The 20,526-nt window shown below is 40.1% G+C and overlaps 1 protein-coding gene across 6 annotated transcripts in view; it reads left to right on the top strand.

The window, feature by feature from the left end:
• The window catches only part of LOC124953802 (fasciclin-2), a 67,893-nt gene that overhangs the window by 42,795 nt on the left and 4,572 nt on the right, over positions 1-20,526 (top strand). For 2 of the 6 annotated variants that reach the window (XM_047505732.1, XM_047505731.1), the window contains exons 2-10: positions 6,521-6,686; positions 7,510-7,533; positions 8,445-8,614; positions 8,961-9,226; positions 9,374-10,433; positions 10,600-11,058; positions 18,029-18,160; positions 18,304-18,373; positions 19,310-19,435. In XM_047505732.1, coding sequence (XP_047361688.1) covers positions 6,521-6,686; positions 7,510-7,533; positions 8,445-8,614; positions 8,961-9,226; positions 9,374-10,433; positions 10,600-11,058; positions 18,029-18,160; positions 18,304-18,373; positions 19,310-19,435 — 2,473 coding nt within the window. Of the gene's footprint in view, positions 1-5,974; positions 6,329-6,520; positions 6,687-7,509; positions 7,534-8,444; positions 8,615-8,960; positions 9,227-9,373; positions 10,434-10,599; positions 11,059-11,934; positions 12,356-18,028; positions 18,161-18,303; positions 18,374-19,309; positions 19,436-20,526 lie in introns of those variants that run through there. The other 4 variants (XM_047505728.1, XM_047505729.1, XM_047505733.1 and 1 more) reach the window with 4 other exon arrangements.

Genomic DNA, 20,526 nt, shown 5'->3' with positions numbered 1-20,526 from the left:
CATCTTTGCGTCTGGGTTGCGTCTTTCTTTCTCGAACCAAGGAGCAAAGAAGGTTTGTCTCGTTGAAGCCGAATTTCCCGGACCGGCGAGCACCCCTTCGAGGATACGTTTAATGTTTCTCGAAAGTTCGGTCCGACCTTTGCGCCTCAGTCACTCCTTGGAATCAGCTTGCCGTTTCTCGTTTTAGTTTCGGAAAATTACTGAATTCTACTCGCGAGTAGAATCGGACCATCGAGATAAACTAGTCAACATGAAGATTTTAGTTCCTTTTTTTAGCCCGAACATGCACGAACTCGAAAACTAATCAAACGCCATTTCCTCTGATATCCATTTACATTTCCTTTATCTCTAATTTCGATGTTTCAAGTGCACCTTCCTAATTCACTTTCTTCCCAACGTCGTTTTCTATAGAATTAAGGGGAAGAAATGAAAAATGTAAAGTTCTCCCAAACGTAACTGAACTTATCAACTTAGCTTCTACCAGCTATCGGGGCCGAAGAGAAAAAAAGTTGGGGAAAGGAATCACCTAAATTTCAAGTGTCAGAGAAACGTGTCGGCACCGAATGAAGGAAAGAAAGTCGGGGGAGGGATGAGAGAGAGAGAGAGAGAGAGAGAGAGAGAGAGAGAGAGAGAGAGAGAGAAGAGGGCTTGCAGAAGCTCCTCTTCTTCGCGAGCTCTCTTGGAAGAACGGAAAGTGGGCAGAAGGAGGTAGTGAATTACGACTCGTACACTCGAAGGGAGAGGGTGAGAGAGACGAGAGATGAGAGGAATACCCCGGAACGTCGCGAAAATCGATGGAAAGCGGAACGTTGCGTGTACCATTCACGTGGAAGCCGTTTCCATAGGAGACAAGCCCATGAATTAGGGGAAAATAGCTTTTAGTTGAGGTACCACTACCGCGATGGTAACGGTAGTAGCGTCATCAGGTGTACGAGCAGCGACAGGCTGCTCCGTTATATAGCAGAACCCTTTTACCGAAATTGCTGGGTATCTCTAGATCCTGTGTTGCCCGGGTATATGCGTTTTCTCTCTTTCTCTCTCTCTCTCTCTCTCTCTCTCTCGCACACACTGACTATACACTATACTTATATATCTATATACACCGCGGTGTCGCGCAGATGCGCGTTCACTTATCGAGGAACTTAATCTTAATCCTAAGAGTAATTTTTTTTTTTTCTGCAAAAGTAAATGGAAAACTGTCCTTTCGCGAAATTTCTTATTCGAGTAGTTAATTAAAATAGTCGATATAAGCGCGTTGACTCGATAATAGATATACCTAGCGTAAACATATATGGATTTAACACGATGCGCGTGCGTACGCGTATACGTTTGGCTCGGTCTAGTTGGAAAGAACAGAGAAAGAAAGAGACGCACTCGTCGTTCACGTGCACGAATCCAAGCGTGTGACCGCTCGAGTTCCAGCTCGTCTGTGCACTCGCGTAACGCGATAAACACGTGCAAGCGGTGTAACGAGTGTGTCCTGTCTTTCTCTCGGTAGAGAGAGAGAGAGAGAGAGAGAGAGAGAGAGAGAGAGAGAGAGAGAGAGAGAGAGAGAGAGAGAGAAAAGGCTTGCGTTTAACGAGATCGCTTTGAAGAAGCCGGTTGTTAGTAAACGAGTAGCTCCGCTCTCGTAATTTTACGAGAAAAGGGTTAATCCTATACCTTTACGCGTCACCTTTAACGCACACGCGAGCTTTGCTCGAGCTTTACTCTATTGTCGCACGTTGGCTCGATCCTTGGAACTTTTATCGGAGATAAAAGGTTTATGAGGTAAATCTTGCAAAGAGAAACGTGCAAAATAGAAAGACCGATCCTGTATTCCTTTTTTTTTCGATTTGTAACTTTTTTTCCATTGCAAAATGTCTATGTAAAAAAAATAAAACAAATTTCTATCTAGCTGATAATAATTTCCAATCCGTTTCCGGCGAGCGAATTTTATCGTTACGCTCACCTTACTTCCACACGTTGGATCATGTTCGACCGGATGTGTGCGTCCTCTTCGCAGATGCGGCTAAAAGTTTGTATCGCATGACCGGAACTTTGTACGGAAGAACCGGTCATCGAAAACGATCGATATATCTACGCTTCTCATCTCTTTTCGCATATTTTTCCCGACCATTTTTGCAATCGAATTTCTTACATCTTTCGCGCCATTCAATGATCTCGAGGATAAGTCGTATAAGTAGAAAGTTTTTTTATATACTTTCCTATTCTTCTTTTCGATGTAAAACAATTTCATACATTTGTCGATGTTTAAAATTAAGTGTTTCGTTGGAACAGAGATAGAGAGAGAGAGAGAGAGAGAGAGAGAGAGAGAGACGAGACATTAAACGATCGCCGATGAGAAATGTTCGGATCGTTTCGTTCTGAATTATCCTAGCTCGATCGATTGTATCGAGCTTCCTTAATCGGTAGAATTTATCTAGAGGATTAGAACGGGAATTAGGATTTCCTAATCGAGAAACTTTGAGAAACTACCCATGGAGTATATATCGAATTGTCTCGGTTAGACTTATTATCTCTGGGAAAGCAATTGTCTTTATTTTTTAGAACGCATTATGTATATTTACCCTGATATAAGATGAGCATCGATCGTATCTTCGTTACGTATGTACATAGCTCTGATAAAAGCTCTGATTAAGAGCATTCTTAAGAAAGAGTTCTCGCGGAATGAGGGAAAGAAAGAAGGACGATCGGGCCGATTCTTTTCATATCTTTCAAGTTTGGCAGGTATGGTCGTAGTTTGAAAATTCAGGAAGCCAGACCTCGTTCTTATACAGCCAATTCGATATCGTGGAATTTGATCAAATCCTCTTGGCCCCCTCTATTTTCGTCTCTTCGCGTCAGAGAAAACGCTACCCTGACAGGAAAACGTATCCACGAACAGAGGAGGCTCGTTCTGTTTCTCGAACCCTCCTAGATCGAATTCTTCCAGCTCGAGTGACAACATGTCGGCGAGTTTACCCGAGCCCCCCCACGTAGTGGTGGATACCTCCCGCGATGCGCCTTGCATATACCGGCCAACGGGGGAATGCGTTTGTAACCAAAGGAACCACCTTCCGATACACGTACAGAAACGCCCACCGATGACACTTTGAAGGCAATGTACTCTCTCCGGTATACATGCGTATCTACACGTGCGCGTATATACAAGCACTTACACCGGTCTTTTCGATACCCCCTTGGCTTTTCCTAAAGCAGTCAGGGGCTGAGAAAGAGGAATATATATGTACGCGTGGAGTAGCTAAAATGGCCCGGGCTCGGGGGAGGGGTGCTTTCGTCGTCGAATGGCCCCTAGGGTGGTTGTGCCAACAAACCCTAACTAACGTAAATAAGATGTCCTACGAGGGTAGATCTCGCCCTCTAGCTATCTTCTTCTATTTCTAACATCTTGACTATAGTTATTCCTCCCTTCCGCCTCTCTCTCTCTCTCTCTCTCTCAACTATCTCGTTCCTTCTATCTCTCGCAGTCCGAAGGCAACCCTCCGGCCAATTATGGGATTTCTTCGCGAAAATTTCCGGAGGAGAAACTTGTCTCTCTCTCTCTCTCTCTCGCACGCCCTAACGATTATCCTACGAATGCATACGACGAAAACGATGATTTCGCGAATTTCACGAAAGGGCCAACGTAATAACGTACAATAGTTCGTGTATGTATAGAAGGGAGTGCTTTTGCAGGCTTGGAAAACGTTCTGTTGTGCCCAGTGACTCGTCCAAATTTGTTAAGCGATTATAGAATTTGCCCTCGAAAGAGAGGCGGAGAGAGGATTCGCTTTTTTATCGAGGGCGTTTATTATTATATATACGACGATATTTTTATAATGGGTTGGAACAGCGTACCCAGCTCGAAAAATGTCACGCTGATAGATACGATATGTAGTTACACATCGTCGAGGGAGATGATTTAACGTTTTCGCTAAGAGATTCTCTTATCGTTCTCTTCTTTCTTCGGATAACATCGTAGATTTGTTCTCTAGGAGGAACGACAGAGAAACGATATAGATCAAACGTTTTCGAGTTGCTCGGTCTGCGTCGACGATGAGACTTGCATATGTACGTGCATGCGTGTACTCCATGTCGCTTTATTGCCGGTAGTTTTATTAATCGAACACGGTACATTCTTATCTATTTCACATTTATATTTAGCGCAGTTATATTTAGGGCAGTCGTTTTTTAACTTTCAAGTTATCAGTTATTTCGTGCCGAACGAAATGACTTTGAGAATGCTCTCCCAACCATCCCCATTATTTCGCTCTCCGAAACACATTAAACTCTCTCTCTCTCTCTCTCTCTCTCTCTCTCATATACATATATAAGAAAATCATTAATTTCTCCTCCCTGTCATAGGAGACTCGACCCCTGATACTTTTCTCTCTATCTCTCTTTCTTGGTGTAAAGCAGCAGCAGCAGCAGGAGATGACGAATTTGCGAGGCTTATCGGGAGAGAAAGGAGAGAGAAAGGAGAGAGAAAGATGGTAGAGTTATCGCGATGGAAAGGGGAGAAGAACGAAGAACTTGCTTTTACTATACCTTATTCCTCCTTTGTATTTAGGATACGAATCTGTACGAGGGGTTGCTCGTTTCATTTTCTTTCGATTACTAAAGACCACTCGTATTTCGATGAGAGAACAACGGAGCTCGTGAAATTCAAAATCAAACCTCTGGCAGAAATCGTAATCATCTCTCTTACTCTCGTCGAACGTAATTTCGAAACGATTTCGACTCGATCGCAAATCCAGACGCAGATCAAAAAGCAAGGAGAAATTTGTCGATCGAACGAGAATATTATTTTCCCTTGTACGCGTATTATATAACCTTCGCAAACCGATTAAGGAACTTTCTTGAACATATTTCATGAACGAGAGGATCGATCTATAACGCGTCCGTCCATGTGTGCGATCAATTATACCGAGCGGAAAAAGTAAAGGCACGTAATTACTCCGTGTGCTTACCGGTCCACATAAGTATGTAAGTATATAAGTACTACGTGGCTTGGAAAATTCTTGGAAATCATCGGCATTGATTTCGATTCATTACGTTACTACCCACCGTCTTTCTTCCGCTGATTATCGCGCAAAACACGTTATCCTATATTATATCGCATTACCGAGGAGTGTAGCGGTATGTTCTAGGTAAGGTAATTTCCGCCTATACGAATTAATTCGTTTCGATCTCGTCATGTGAAAACTCGCATATATAAATCGATGAAAAGCTTGATAATTTAAATAAAAATACAAGGAACATTTCGTCGGCGTTATATCGTTTAGTAGAAAATATTTGCAATCGATATCGAGCGATCCTAAACGGTGTAGTCGTATTTGCTGCGTTGTTGTTTTAGTTCGAAGAAGAAATCTTCATTGTTCGTCGTTTCTTGTTCTCTCTCTTGGAGTGCGTGATAATTCCCTCGGTCATTACAAATACGGTCTCGAAATCGAGGAGGAGAATATCACACGGTTGTTGTAAGATTGTGAAAAGCTAGAAGGACGTTTTTACATTGTTTTACATTTTTACATTTTTACCGTCGTCGTCGTCGTCGTCGTCCTCACCGCGTTTGACGCGGTCAAACCGTTTTAATTATCTCACAATTGGCGATTACGTCAGTCACCGTGGAAGTCATTTTACGCGTCAAACGCGTTTCGCTCGCACGTGGATTATATCACGAGGAGATCGTAAAAGAAATCTAACTTTTCAAGTACTCGAAATAATTTCAATTTGGTTTAACGATTCGTAAGCTTTTGGAAGCGCGTAAAAAGCGACATATATATTATTTTCAATGTAAATTTGTCGAAGGATCAATCGAAAGGGAAAAGGATTGATCGCACGGGAATCGATGATTACATAATTAACATGAGGATCACTTGACAAGGATCTCCGATCTAAGAGACGGACTCGGTAAAAGAAACTCGTCGTCGGAAGCAATAGCGATAGGTTAGGAAAAAGGCGAGGTCCCTCGCGTTTCCTAGTTAGGGCAATTCCGCACACTTTCGCTCGTCGCAATTAATTAGCTTAATTCTCGCTTCCTGTTGTCTTGGATGTATTATCAAGTGAGCGGTGAAGGGAGAGGAGGCGTTTCAGGCCCGTCACGCACGCACGCATGCCAGCGCACATTCCGCGTAACGTAGTTCGCTTCGCGCGTTTACCGACCTACCTACCTCCGGATGATGAGAGAGAGAGAGAGAGAGAGAGAGAGAGAGATCTAATGGTTATGGCAGGCATCGCGTCACGAGCATGAGTACCGAGATGTCGATCTGCATCTCCGTACTCTGCGTTTACGTGCTAGCGCCGCTTCCGCAACAGCAACAGCCGTCACTTGCCACGGCTCGATTAGGTAAGAAGGAACCCTCTGGTGTTGCATCTAATTAAACTTAATATACCGTGTCTTCTCTCTCTCTCTCTCTCTCTCTCTCTCTCTCTCTCTCTCTCCACACCTCTTGGATTCTCCCCACTCCCCACCTCTTGGATTATGAAATGATGAAATCAAATGTGAATTGTAATAATGAAATTGTTAATTTTTTTTCAGCGTACGCGAATGCGGCTTCTCTGGAGATTTTGCCGAGCGGCGAAACGCAAACAAAGCCTATCGGATCTAGCAACATTTTTATGTGCAAGCCGAACGTCGATAACTTCGAGCTGATCACCAACATGCAATGGCTCGATCCGCAGAATCGCGTTATAGAGTCTCTCAAGTGAGTAGCGATTAAAGTATAGTTTCTTTTTTTTTTTTATCGTCCAGTCGAAAAATTCCAATCGAGTATACGCGTTTTAGAGTCGCCGGTAATACGCGAGTTTGCATTAATTAAGGATGCTTGTTCTCCACGTCCGTGTGCGGAATTGTCCAACGATCGATCCAGTATATATTATACGTACGTGCATACGAAATACATAGAGATAATTATTCTCTATGTATTAATCTTTTCTCGGATAAAAGTTGAAAAGCGTTTTATTCGCTCGTTAGATCTCTCTCTCTCTCTCTCTCTCTCTCTCTCTCTCTCTCTCTCTCTCTCTCTCTCTCTCTTTCTTTCCAACACGGACGAAACTCGATTATCCCCAATTATTCTTCCTTCTATTCGGCACACGTATATTACAGCATTATGTTTCGCTATTTCCATGGTAATGGGAACTCGGCCGCGAATATCCGACAATGAGTGAATTCGAACGAAAGAGAAGCGTAATCGAATTTGGATAATCGAGGTACCGCAGTACGTATCCGCACTGTACGGAGTTAAATTCAATTTGACCGAGAATAAAGTGGATATAACCACTTGCGATCTTGCGTACCGTTTCTCCCTCTTTATGTATGATATTTTTGTATATATGTGTGTGTATATATATATATATATATATATATATATATATATATATGTATGTATATATATTGTTGCTTGTTGTTGTTTAATACTATGCAGTATTAAAAAGAAAAAAGAAAAAAATGAAAGGCAGCGAACCGACAACCAACGAGAGCACTAATGTTAACGAATTTCTCTTCATTTCTATCGCACACACACACAGATTCGTCGTATTGCCGATCGAAAGGCGAGTATACACATATTTAAACAAGATTTTTACATGTAATCATAGCGTATCAGATTTTTCTTTTGTTTTTTTTCTCTCATTATGTTATCAAGCGCATACACATTTAGTAAGAAAAAGAGAATACATATGCGTCGGTCCTACGTACAATCATCGAACATCCCCGGCATCGATTCGGATTCGCTATCGAAACGCGTCGTGTCTCGTTAATTACATCTTTTTAAACAAACGTCTCCGAGCTTCCGTACGAATACCCACCAACGATAAAAGTTATCGTTTGCTCGATGATTACAAACTTGTAAATATTCGAAACACACTTGTGCCTTTGGAAATTTCAACGTCGACGATAACGTAACGTAGTTCATGCGTACAACTGCGCTTAACAACGTTTACTTAACTTGTACTTTTCTCTCGTCATTATTCGAACAAATTTTCGTGACAATTTCGTTTCTTCGATCGTTAGTTAATTCGTAATCGTGGCCTAGCGATATAGCACGCAAGTGGGCGCCATAGCGCGGCTGTCATTAAATTTATAAAATACAAACAGTGTAGTATACAGTTAAAAAGGCTATGATCGGTATCTTAAAAACGTCAATTAATCGAGCGCGTGTCATCACACCTACCCGCGCGCCTATAAGTACATTTCCAATTATGCCTGTTTATTATCCTATCGCAGCATCGTTACACACATACACACGTCATGCAATATCCCATGCGAATATCGTGCAAAGTCACGTTAACTACGTTTCTTCGTAGTTTACTTGCTTCCTTGCTCTCTTTCTCATTGTGCGCGATGATAATCCAATTGTAACTCGAGTTATAATCTAGTTATAATCGTTTGCCTCGATGATTTTATTCGACGAGCGTCACCTTCTTCGTAACGACTGACTCTTGAGGACAATTCTTTTTCGCAGTACGTCGCCGGGCCATTCGAAGCCGGCCATGTATACGGAATTGCATCAGGACAACAGTCTCTCTCTCTTCTTCAACTCGCTTCAAGAGGAACAGGCAGGGAGATATACCTGCAAGGGAACGTACGCGAACTCGGTGCCTCTAAATAAATCGGTCACGATCGATACCATTGGTGAGTTTTTCGAAGCTTAGTCGCAATGAGGATAGAATATCAATGGGTATTTTAATCCGCCGAAGAAGATTCTCTAACCGATATCTCGATAGAGAATCTATAACGAATGACATCTAATTCTTTCGCGCAAACCTTTCCTTTTTCTTTTCTTTCTTTTGTTTTTGTTTGTTTCTTCTTCTCCTTCTTCTTCTTCTTCTTCTTCTTCTTCTTCTTCTTCTTCTTCTTCTTCTTCTTTCCTTTAATCGCCCACGAGAAACGTCAACGAGAAACGTCAATTAGCACAGTTTGCTAACACTTTGATCGCAGTTAGGAGAGATTGAAAATGGACGACGTGTCTATGTCACAGTTGCGATTACCTGGGACGACGCACCGAAAAATCAATATCCGATCCTCGGTGAGGATTTCTCGATCCTTTGCAAAGTCCGCGCCAGGCCCTCACCCTCCGTCGATTGGCTTTACAACGGGGAGCTGGTAAAGACGAACGATCATTACATCATCGACACCCATGCGCTAAAGATAAAAAATGTTCAAGAGTCCGACGACGGTATTTACACGTGTCGCGCCTCCGTGCCGACTACCGGTGAACTCCGGGAACGGCCAATACGCGTTGAGGTAAATATCGACGATAATCGTTTATTTATCCCCTTTGTAGATATTTATTCGTTCGCAGCCATACATTACGAACTCTTTTAGGAAGAACGTTTATAGAGAACGTTGTTAGAGGATGTCTTATTAAGATTTTAATACGTGTTATGTCAGGTCCACGTACGTCCAACCATCGAGGAACGTTCCACTCCGGTCGACATAATCGAAGGAGAAAACGCGAACATCGAGTGCAAAGGGAAAGGCAAGCCACCGCCAAAGTATACCTGGGTGAAATCCCTTACGAAGCAAAATCTTTCGAACGCCGATCGTTTTACCGTTAATCCGGATACCGGTGACCTGGCCATTATCACTGTAAATCGCGAAGACGCCGGAGAGTATCAGTGCACCGCGACGAACGCGGCAGGTTCGGCCACCAGCAACATAGTCGTAAACGTGATCGTAAAGCCAAAAATCATGGAGTTCCCTAATGTGACGGTGATACAGGGTAACGAGGTTGATGTCAGGTGCAAAGCGTTTGGTAGGCCACCACCCAGGGTGACCTTCAGGAAGCACACCGCCGAGAAAGCTTACGTCATCGGAACACAGGCGGACGACAGCAGAATAGTTTTGGTTAATCAACCGGACGAGGTTACCGGCGAGACGGTTGGCACTCTTAACATTCGCGACGTTCTTAGATCGTACGATGGTCTTTACGAGTGCGTGGCCGAGAACGCCGGTGGGGTGGCTCATAAAAATGGTCACGTAACCGTCGAATTTCCCCCGTCGTTCGCTTTCATGCAGAACAACACCGTCTGGTCTTGGGACAGGAGACCCGTCAATTTGACCTGCATCGCCGAAAGCATACCGAACGCCACGATCACGTGGATGATGTCCGGAAATAAAAAGATCGAGAACGTGCCGGAGATCAAACAGTACGGCAAGGGCCCGAACTCGGTGCTCATGATCGTACCATTAGACAGCAGATATTACACGGATTACAAATGTATCGCGGCGAATTCGCACGGCACGCGAGAGATTATTATCGAATTGAGACAAGCCACGAGGCCGAACGAACTCTTGCAAGCCAAGATGGCCGAGATCACGGCCACTACCATCCGATTCGATCTCGTACCGCCGCCTACTCATCCAGATTTGCCCGTTAAAAGTGTCGTCGTACAGTACAAAGAGGAGATTCAGACTTGGGCCGAGGCTAGGAATAGGACCTGGTCGATAGGTGAGTTTCCTTTAGTTTTTATTCCCCTACGCCAAAACGCTCTTATAACGAAGATCTTTTCTTTCTTTTTCGTTTTTTTTTTTTTCTTTTTTCTTTTTTCTTTTTTCTTTTTTCCTTTTTTTTCTTTTTTTCTTTTTTTTAACGAAACTTTTCTTACTTCTATTAGATTCCGTTTACGTCATCGAAGGCTTGAAACCTCAAACCTCTTACGATTATCGATTTGCTGCGATAAATAAGGTCGGTCAGGGCAATTGGGGTACGTTTTATCGCGAAACCACACCCGGAAGGACCTTTCCCAAAGAACCAAAGATCATAACGAAAGGATCGAGCGAGTACGACGTCTCGGCGTTCAGCAATCAGTATGAACTTTTCTGGACCGTTCCACCGGACAACGGTGAACCAATAGACATGTATCTTATTAGATATTGTCAGATCAAACGAGTAACCGACGGTGGCTGGCAAACCGAGGAGGATACCTGCAAAACGTTGGACGTTAAGGGTGCCGGAAGAACGAAATATTGGCTAAAGGATCTTCACTCTGACAATTTTTACAGCGTCGAAGTAAAGGCTCACAACGCTATGGGATTTAGCAACCCGGGTGTCACCAAATTCAAGACTGCCAGGGGTAAGTTTTCTTTCTTTCTCTCTCTCCCTCTCTCTCTCTCTCTCTCTCTCTCTCTCTCTCTCTCTTCTTCACCGATCGCACCCCCTTATGTTCTTTTTTCTCTCTCTTTGTTTATTATTTATTTATTTATTCATCTTTTTTTCTTTTTTTCTTTTTCTTCGTATAGTTTATTACCTACTATTTTTCGATGTTCAGTATAAATATATATATGTATATATATATATATATATATATATATATATATTTTACTCTAAAAATATTAATCTACATTAGAGAAACCAATGCACAAGGCTCTCGCGCACAATTAACATATATTATATATACTTGAATGTATGTACACGCACACACGCATATATATATATATATATATATATATGTATGTATGTATGTATGTATATGTGTGTGTGTGTATATATATATATATATATTTTTTTTTGTTTGTTTTTACGTTAACGATTCAAAGTCGTACTTTTGCCTCTGTTTCTTCTATATAACAAAATGAGCAGGGAGAAGGGCGCGACCACGTTGCATTGTCCACGATTCTCTCTAATTTCACGATTAATTTTTTTGCTCGAATGTTGTTTGCAAGAGAATGATTTTCATGATAATTTTAAGGCCCTTCGCCCCTCGCGTAGAGACATGCATCTGAGATTTCTCATCTAGTCTAGTTTTTTTTTATCTCTGTCCGATCTCGTTGGGTCCCCGTAGTAGATTGTGTTAGAAACAAAAAATTACAGAAAAGCAAAAAAAGAAAAAGAAAAAAAACGAAAAAAAACCACACATACACACACACACACACACACACACACAATGTACATTCCCGACTAAAAGAGAAAAAAAAACATACCTTTATAAGAGACGCTTTTTATCATTCAGAATCTACAGGCAGCGTTGTGGACTACACAATAGTATCATCTGGGGATACTTCCAAGCTCGCCGTGACCGCCATTGCCACGACAATAATGATTCTATTTTCAAACATTTAAAATCGTCGTCTCTCTTAGGACCGTATCGTTATATTAAATTAATTCCCTCCTGTTGTTGTTCTTTCTCTGTAAATTGTATAACACGCAAATTTAGTACTCTCTCTCAGAGCGAAAACGAAACAAAACACCTACGGCACTTACTGCTACCCGTTACTTACACCGCTGGCTATACGACGAGTCTACGTATAGAAAAAAAAATATACTGCGTATCGCTTACGTTATTATCGTTCGACATTTATGTTTTACCGGGATTTTTATTTGTTCATCGCCGTCAACGATTCACGTTTATTATTATTACTTCTTCTCTCTCTCCGTCCCCGCCCCCCCCCCGCCCCGCCCCTCTATCCCCAGGACCCCTTTTTTTTCTCTCATTTCTTTTTCTCGATGGATAAAAGACAAGAAAATATTTCGGTTCCTCCAGCCTTTAATCCGCCCGTGAAAACGAGCTATACTCGGTCGCATACGTACACGATTACATTGTATATCAGAGTACGCGCGTGAAAAGATACACATTCTTCTCGCTACGAAGCATCGACTTTTTATGCGTCGATTTACGCGTTAAAACGGATAAAAGTGAAACGAAACAAAACAAAACAGAGACAAGAAGGAAAGGAGTTGATAAAAGAGTTCCGTTAAAATTCTTCCTCGTCCGTATAGAAATGATGTAAAACTATCGGCACACATACACATACATTCCGAATTTAGTAGTGCATCGAAAATAGCGTTTAAGGGAAAGAAAAAGAAAGAAAAAGCAAATTATTCACCCACATTTTTATATCTCCATATTATTTATATATGATGTATATATACGTATATACGTGCGTTACACACACATAGCGTATTTATAGATAATTATTCTTAATTGCTCGCTCCTTTAGACGAACTTATTAGTACGTTAGTTCTTCCTTTTGATTTTCCTTCAATTTTTTTTTTCCTTCTTTTTCAATAGACGAAGCTTAACGCGCTATGTCTCTTCGGTGTTGTTTAAGTTTTAAAGGGTTACAGAGTACGAACTTGCTTTTCATATTTCAATTCGAAGCGATATTAGTGCTCGGCACGATGAACTGCGAATTATTTTTTGATCATAGGTGCGTCTAGTTTCTTTCGCAAAGATAAATTTATAGTTATTATAATTATTAACGAAATATATCGGTCTTGTACAAAACACAGGCTCGAAATTATTCGTCGAATGGAAACGTCGGTGCAACGATAAAAAGTGAGAAACAAACGAGGAATAATTGTTCTTTCCGTTTTGTTTTATTTCTCTTCCTGTTTTTTTCTTCTTCTTTTTTTTTTTGTTTTTTTTTTTGTTTTTTTTCATCTTTTTCTCTTTTTTATACCACGGCATACGTTTGCGCGTGCTCTACGTGTTTTGTACAGTCGTGACGATAGTTTGGTGCATATACGATAATATAATACACACATATAGGTTTCTATTTTCACGTGGAATCTAAGAGAAATAAAAGTTACTTGCTTTAGATTGGCCTAAGGTTAAATGCTACAAAAGCAAAAGAAAAAAAGAAAAGCGTAAAGAAAAGCCAACGGATAATATTTGCAGAATAATTTGGCGATTTTTTTTTTTTTTTCTTTCCTTCTTTCTTCCTATTTTCCGTGTATTCCCTTCTAACAGAAGGTTGAAATGAGACTCACTCGATGTTCTCTCGTCTGCACGATGCGCGTGTTTCTCGAGAACCAAAGAATCCTCAAGCAATCGAATCTCGGATCTCGGACGTCGTTATTGCGACGTTAACAAGACGCGAATGTGTGAAAAGCGGACGTTACTGTGCGAGCGCATACGAGGACGAACGAGAGAATCGATCGATTGGATAGACTCTTGCATTTTTAAATATTTTCCTTTTTTTCTTCCTCATTTTAGTTTTGGGCTCACTTATACGCGCAGTCGCGTACGATTCTTTTCTCTTCTTTCTTTTTTTCTTTTTATTGGGATTTTATTCAGTCATTAGTTTTGCTTAATTAGTTTTTGGAAAATACGTGTTTAGTGCGCATGGTCTATGTGTTATTATTATTATTATTATTATTATTATTATTACTACTACTACTATAATTATTATTTACTTATTACTACTACTACTACTATTATTATTATTATCATCATCATCATCATCATCATCATCATCAACATCATCATGATGACGCATAGGTAACATTATTATGTTCATCATCATCTCTTTAAGTAGTAGTTATTATAAATCTATTATTATTATTATTATTATTTTTATTATCAATATATTATCATAATATCTGTTGATATTGTACCACTGTATTACTACAACATATTATCGTTAGTATTAGTAATTACCAATACCATTATCATTACCATTACTATTGCAACCATTGTTAGTTGTTACAGGAAGTATCAATTTTTCTCACGAACAGCGAATTGAGATTGATCTATCGATCGAAGCACAACTCGAAACGAAAATCTCGTCGTTTGGTATTCGAAATTTGTCTCGATCTTTATCGACTTTACTCAAGTGCCTAATTTAATGTGAAAAACGACGGCGAGATTTTCGTCGAAGACGTTCATTGCGAATCTTTTTATTTTGTTTCCCTCTAGTGTATACGTATACGACATAAATTATTATTTATTCGAGTGTGCCTGGGTTTTTGGATATATACATACATATACCTATGTATATTAAAGGCCACTATACCATCTCGCATGGCATGCGCTGCTTTCTCTCTCTTTTTAATCTCGTATTATTATTTTTTTGTTTCGTTCGTTCGTTCGTTCGTTCGTTCGTTCGTTCGTTCGTTCGTTCGTTCGTTCGTTTTTAGTTTTCCTTTTACTTCGGTTTCTACTTTGATGTCATCACGGGTGTTTGCTCGTGCGGGCCCGCACGCGCGCGCGCATACACACATGTGTATATATATATATATATATATATATATGCTGCGTGCGTGCGCGCGCTCGTGTGTGTGTATATGTGTGTATGTACGTAAATATATCCTTAGCTCTTAAGAAATTTATGATCGATCTGCCGAGGATAATAATATATTCGAGGATGATAGTAGAAATATACATACACATGCATACATATATGTATACATATATATGTATATAAATACGCACTTGTATCGAGGGAGAAAGAGAAAGATCCAATGTCGGAAAGGTGAAAGAAATCATTCCTGCTAATAATGAAGAGCGAAAAAGATGAAAAGAAAAACGTATAGAAAAGCTGTCTTTTCTTTCTTTCTCTTTCTACCAAGAAAATTATTCTCGAGTGGATACAAGATACTCGGGGTTGTTGCATTCGCGAAGCTTCTGCGTTGCATCGTCTTTTAAAGGTCTTCTACTTGATCTTATCGATATACGGATGACCAGACGACGATAAGAGAGAGAGAGAGAGAGAGAGAGAGAGAGAGAGAGAGAGAGAGAGAGAGAGAGAGATATCATTGATGCTCTTGAAAGCAAATTCGTTCAAGGAACTCTCGTAGAGAAACGAACGGTGTTGTTATAAATAGTACACTTTAAAGAGGAAATTGAGAAAGATGGAGGAGAGGATAGCGAGGAAAGGGAAAGATTCGTGATATTCGCGTGCTAACGATGGCTAGAAGAGAGAGAGAGAGAGAGAGAAACACGTAGAAAACGTAGGTCAAGAAACCGCAAAGATCTATTTTCGAAGTGGCTCTTTCGTCCAAAGTCTCTTGAGAGGGAGAGAAAGAGAGAGAGAGAGAGAATTTGCCCGCGTGCCATGGACGACGTTGATGCGATAATAGCGTTTGGCTTTCTCTTTCTCTCATTTGTGTTCCGAACGTTAGAAAGTTTATCGCTTGGTCGCATTCGTGACGAAAACACATTTAAGCCTTCTCTTTTCCTCGCTTCTGAAATAAGATCGAAAAGGAACCGTGAGAATTTGGATTTTATTTTTATTTTGAACGGTCCGTTTGATATTTCATGTTTTATCTTTTTTTCATGTCTATGCTTCTTTCTTTTTTTTTTTTCTTGTCGTGTTTTGTTTTTACGCCTTTCATACAATTTTCTCAAACTCTTTCTCTCATCTGTCACCCGTTCGTACCCACCTCGTCCTCTTATCCGGGATATATTAAGTGGAAGAAAATCAACAAAAGAAAAAACAGCACATGCGTCGTTGGTCGTATTCCAGTAAAATATACAACACTTATATGATGTAACATGTACAAAAAACGTATCTTTGTATTAAATGTTAATCTTAGATAGCATTTACACGCGCGTTTAAGGATTATGTATTAGCCTAGTGCCTACATGAACATGCTCGTATTTATGGTGAGAATTTAGAAACGTGTGTGTAGCCGTCATTTTCCTTCCTGAGGAACGTGCAAAACATTGTAAATATTAGACGCATAACAAACGGAAAATATATGTCTATGTACCAAGGAAAAGAGATATAAAGAAAAGGAAAGAAAAAAAAAAAAAAAAAAAAAAAAAACGAGCGATCTCGTCGAAAACGTGTCGAGGGAGAAGCCATCGTCAAATCCGTCAGTATTTTTCACATTTTCTTTGATCGACCGAAACTACAAGGAAAAGAATAATGGGGGAGGAAACTGTTAAGTTTCTCGAGTCTCTAAAAAAAACAAAAGAAAATTTGGGCCAAAGATCTGCACGAATTTGAGATGGTTTCTTCGCCAGCCGTCTCCTTTATTTGTTTTTCTCGCTTCTCATACACTCTCCATCTGATTTTTTTTTCCTTTTTTTTTCTTTTTTTTTTTTTTTTTTTTTTTTTTTTTTTTTTTTTTTTTTGATACAAAAAGAAAGAAAAACGAAATTGTCCAACGGGAAGCAACGCGCGGCAAGCAAGGACGGTAAATATGCCTGTACTACACACGCATAACAAGAGAAGATACAACAAAGTAGTATTATTACACGTATCTACTATTATCTGCATACACACGCACACGCACACGCACACATGTATATCACATTTTATTGCTACAGTAGTGTGAATTGTAATTGAAAGAAAAACAAAAAAAAAAACCCAAAAACCAAAATAATAATACTAACGAATCAAAATAAAAAAAGTAGCAAAGGAGGATGCGCGCGAGGAGGCACTCGATGGAAATGCTTTTTTGTGAAGGTAGCACTTATGTAGATTAGCGAAGGCTTAGATGGAATTAAAAGAGAAAGGAAAAAACCAAGTAAACAATTAACACACTAGGCGTATTCGTCATAGGCGTATTTATCGAACGTAGCTTTTTCATCCCATTTTTTTCCCTCTTACACGGATATTTCCCTTCCCTTCTTTCTTTTCTCTCAGCTTTATCGCGACCAATAGTCTAACCCTATTCTCTTTCTCTCTCTCTCTCTCTCTCTCTCTCTCTCTCTCTCTCAGTGTTGTTATTGCGTCGCTGTATCGTTGTTAATCTACCGCTTCTTTTATCTCTGTTGCTGCACTGCTACTCGTAAAGAGTTAACGCCTGACTTGTGTACGCTATTCCTCTCTTTTTTTTTTTTATATTATCACATATTCTATACTTATTAATCGTGACATGTACTACACATACGTATGTAAAACCATCGTTAACTTTGGTCTTTCCATAAAAACCCGCTTTGGTAAAGACGGATTTTTGGCACGTACCCAAAAACCCATGTTCGACAACGGTATCACCTTTACTTCCAGCCCCCATCAGCCGAACCTACCGTCTTGTTTCTTTTCAGGATACTAAAAAACGATTGTACGAAGCGAACGTGTCAGGTGACGTCGACGAGTCGAGACGAGCATTGCGATAGGATTATGTTGATTGTAGTTACTGTGTAAAATAATTAAAAAGAAAAAAGATGGAAAGATGAAATTCGTACACGAAATCTCGTTCAATCGTCTCGTCGAAAATGTTATTTCGACTTGTCACCAGGCATTTTCGCGACACTCGAGCTTTTTGCACTAACGAAACCGCAATGAAAAAGGCTATTACTATTTTTGCAAAAGCTTTCGACATAAAACGTTCTTGATACATTCATCCTTTTTCTTTTTTTGTTCCTCTTGAAGGTCTAGATACGACGGTGGTACATCATCAGGGTCCTTTGATATCCAGCGCCGCGATAATCGGTATCGTTATCGCTGTGCTCTTCATCATCATCGTGATCATTGACGTGATATGCTGTTGCGCGCACAAGACGGGTACGTATAGCGAGAGAACTTTCCTCCCTTCTTTTTTTCTTTTTTTCTTTTTTTCTTTTTTTCTTTTTTTTCCCGCGTAAGTAACATTGCAAATTGATCGAACGTTGCTACGTTCACTCGTATCACGTATGGTATGATTTCAGGAATCATATATTATGTATGCGAACGATCTCGACGGAAGCCCGTCGACGAGGAGGACGCCAAGCTCGGCAGGTAAATTAATTAATTCTATCGATTTTTTCGTGCGCGAAAAATTTTCCCTACGTATCCACTACGTACATCCACAGACATATTTTTGACAAATGCACACGCGCACGTACATCTGTCGTACGATCGACTTTTCCGATAGTTTGAAGATATCTTATCTATTTGCGATTCGTGAATATACATACATACGTACATACATATATATCTCGAGATTGTTCCGTTGATTCCAATTGAAGAAGAAAACGAAACGAATAAATAATTATTTACGAATATTATCGACGATGTAACTCGAAACATAGATTAACAGGGCACGTTCATTAAAGTCTTTTTAAGGCCAATGAAATCAGGTAAATGAAATAAATATGCATCGTTGATAATAATATTTGTGAATAATAATCGAACGAGAATCGCTCTCCCTTATATAAATCATCTTCTACATCCTACATTTATGCTTTGGCAAGTCTGGCGCTATAGTATATACTATATACATACATACATACATGATATTTATCTATATCGCATCATGTTTTTTCTAATTTATACCGTCCGAAGACTCTCTCTCTCTCTCTCTCTCTCTCTTTCTCTCTCTCTCTCTCTCTCTCTCTCTCTCTCTCTCTCTCTCTCTCTCTCTCTCTCTCTCTCTCCTTCTTTCAACGAGCGTCTCTTGATCTCGACGTATTTACTTACCGCGTCTACTTTACTACTCGTTCGATAATAAGCTGCGGGAGAGAAATTTCTTCCGCAAAAGACTTTAATGCGGAAATACTATGGGAAGATCGTTATATAAGACGGAATTTCATATACAGCCTTTTCGAATTTTATTAGAGGCGCGAGAATATAAATAAAAATAAACAAAAGAATATAATGAAAAACGCAACACATAGGACAAATACTTTTAAAGATCCTCTCGCATTTTTCTCTCTTTTTTTTCTTTACCGGTAGTCTTTACGGTTGGCGGTTTCCATTGCCGTATTGCGACCAAAAAATGGCCAATGTCGCCGGGGTGACGGCCATCCAAGACTCGGGTAGTGGAAAAAATACCATTAGATTGGTCAAACACACTGCCATGTAAGAGAAATATGACGATACGTATATAAGTGAATCAGTAAGAAGCATGAATGACCCGTACGAGGGCTTTCTGACACGGTTTTCTACTTGGCATGTTTCTCTCTCTCTCTCTCTCTCTCTCTCTCTCTCTCTCTCTCTCTCTCTCTCCCTGTTTTCGTTTTTTCTTTCTTTTGCTTTTGTTTTCTTTTTTATCCCTGCCCTGTCCCCGCGCGCGCGCGCGCATTCTCCCCCCTTTTCAACCATCTGTCGTTTTTTTTTTTTTTTTTTTTTTTTTTTTTTTTTATATATGTGAATCTATAAAATGTCGAAATTTCTAGAAAGTAAGAAAGGATAAATAGTACATATAGAAAAAAAAATTTTTTGTTTACGTTCGTAACGACGAAAGAGCGAACGATTCTTTGCATTAAATTTTTCTTCCTACGTTTTGTTATTTTTACCGCCAACCAAAGAAACGTCAATAAAATCGTACATCGCTCTCGGTTCATCGTAATCGACTACGTTGCTAAATATATTTATATTCTTTTTCACAGCTCTTATTACGTTTCAGTTAGTTTGCTCGTCATTATTGCTCGGCTTATACTCTATTCTCTTTTTTCTCTCCTTCTCCTTCTCCTTTCATTTTTCTCGTCAATCTACGCGAGCATATTCATCATCGCTTCTCGTAAATCGATCAACTAATATCGCTAGAGCTTTGGCCATGTTGCATGATAGACACTCGAAATAATTAGTTTACGATTATAAATAGCGCACTTACCACTTTTCTTTTCTTCCTTACTCGTTGTAATAAACGCTCGTAACGTCTTCTCATTTTCGTCGATCGAAAGGGACAAATGAGAAACGTTGAACGAGAGAGAAAGAAAAAAAAGGGCTTAACAAGTAGCTCTCATCGAGTATACTTGATACCACACTCACGCACACATGAGCGCTCGCGCGCGTTTGGTCCGTTTGCGAGTATCCCCGGTGTTTCACGTAAGCAGAGAAAAAACAAATATCATCGATTATCAATTTTATTTCTTTTTTTCTTTGTGCGCGTGCATAATGTTCCACGAGTGATTAGCATGTCTGACCTGCTACGGTACATTACGTTGCAT

Source organism: Vespa velutina, chromosome 13, assembly GCF_912470025.1.
Source record: "Vespa velutina chromosome 13, iVesVel2.1, whole genome shotgun sequence".
Taxonomy (NCBI): domain Eukaryota; kingdom Metazoa; phylum Arthropoda; class Insecta; order Hymenoptera; family Vespidae; genus Vespa; species Vespa velutina.
This window is presented reverse-complemented; position numbering and strand designations above follow the sequence as displayed.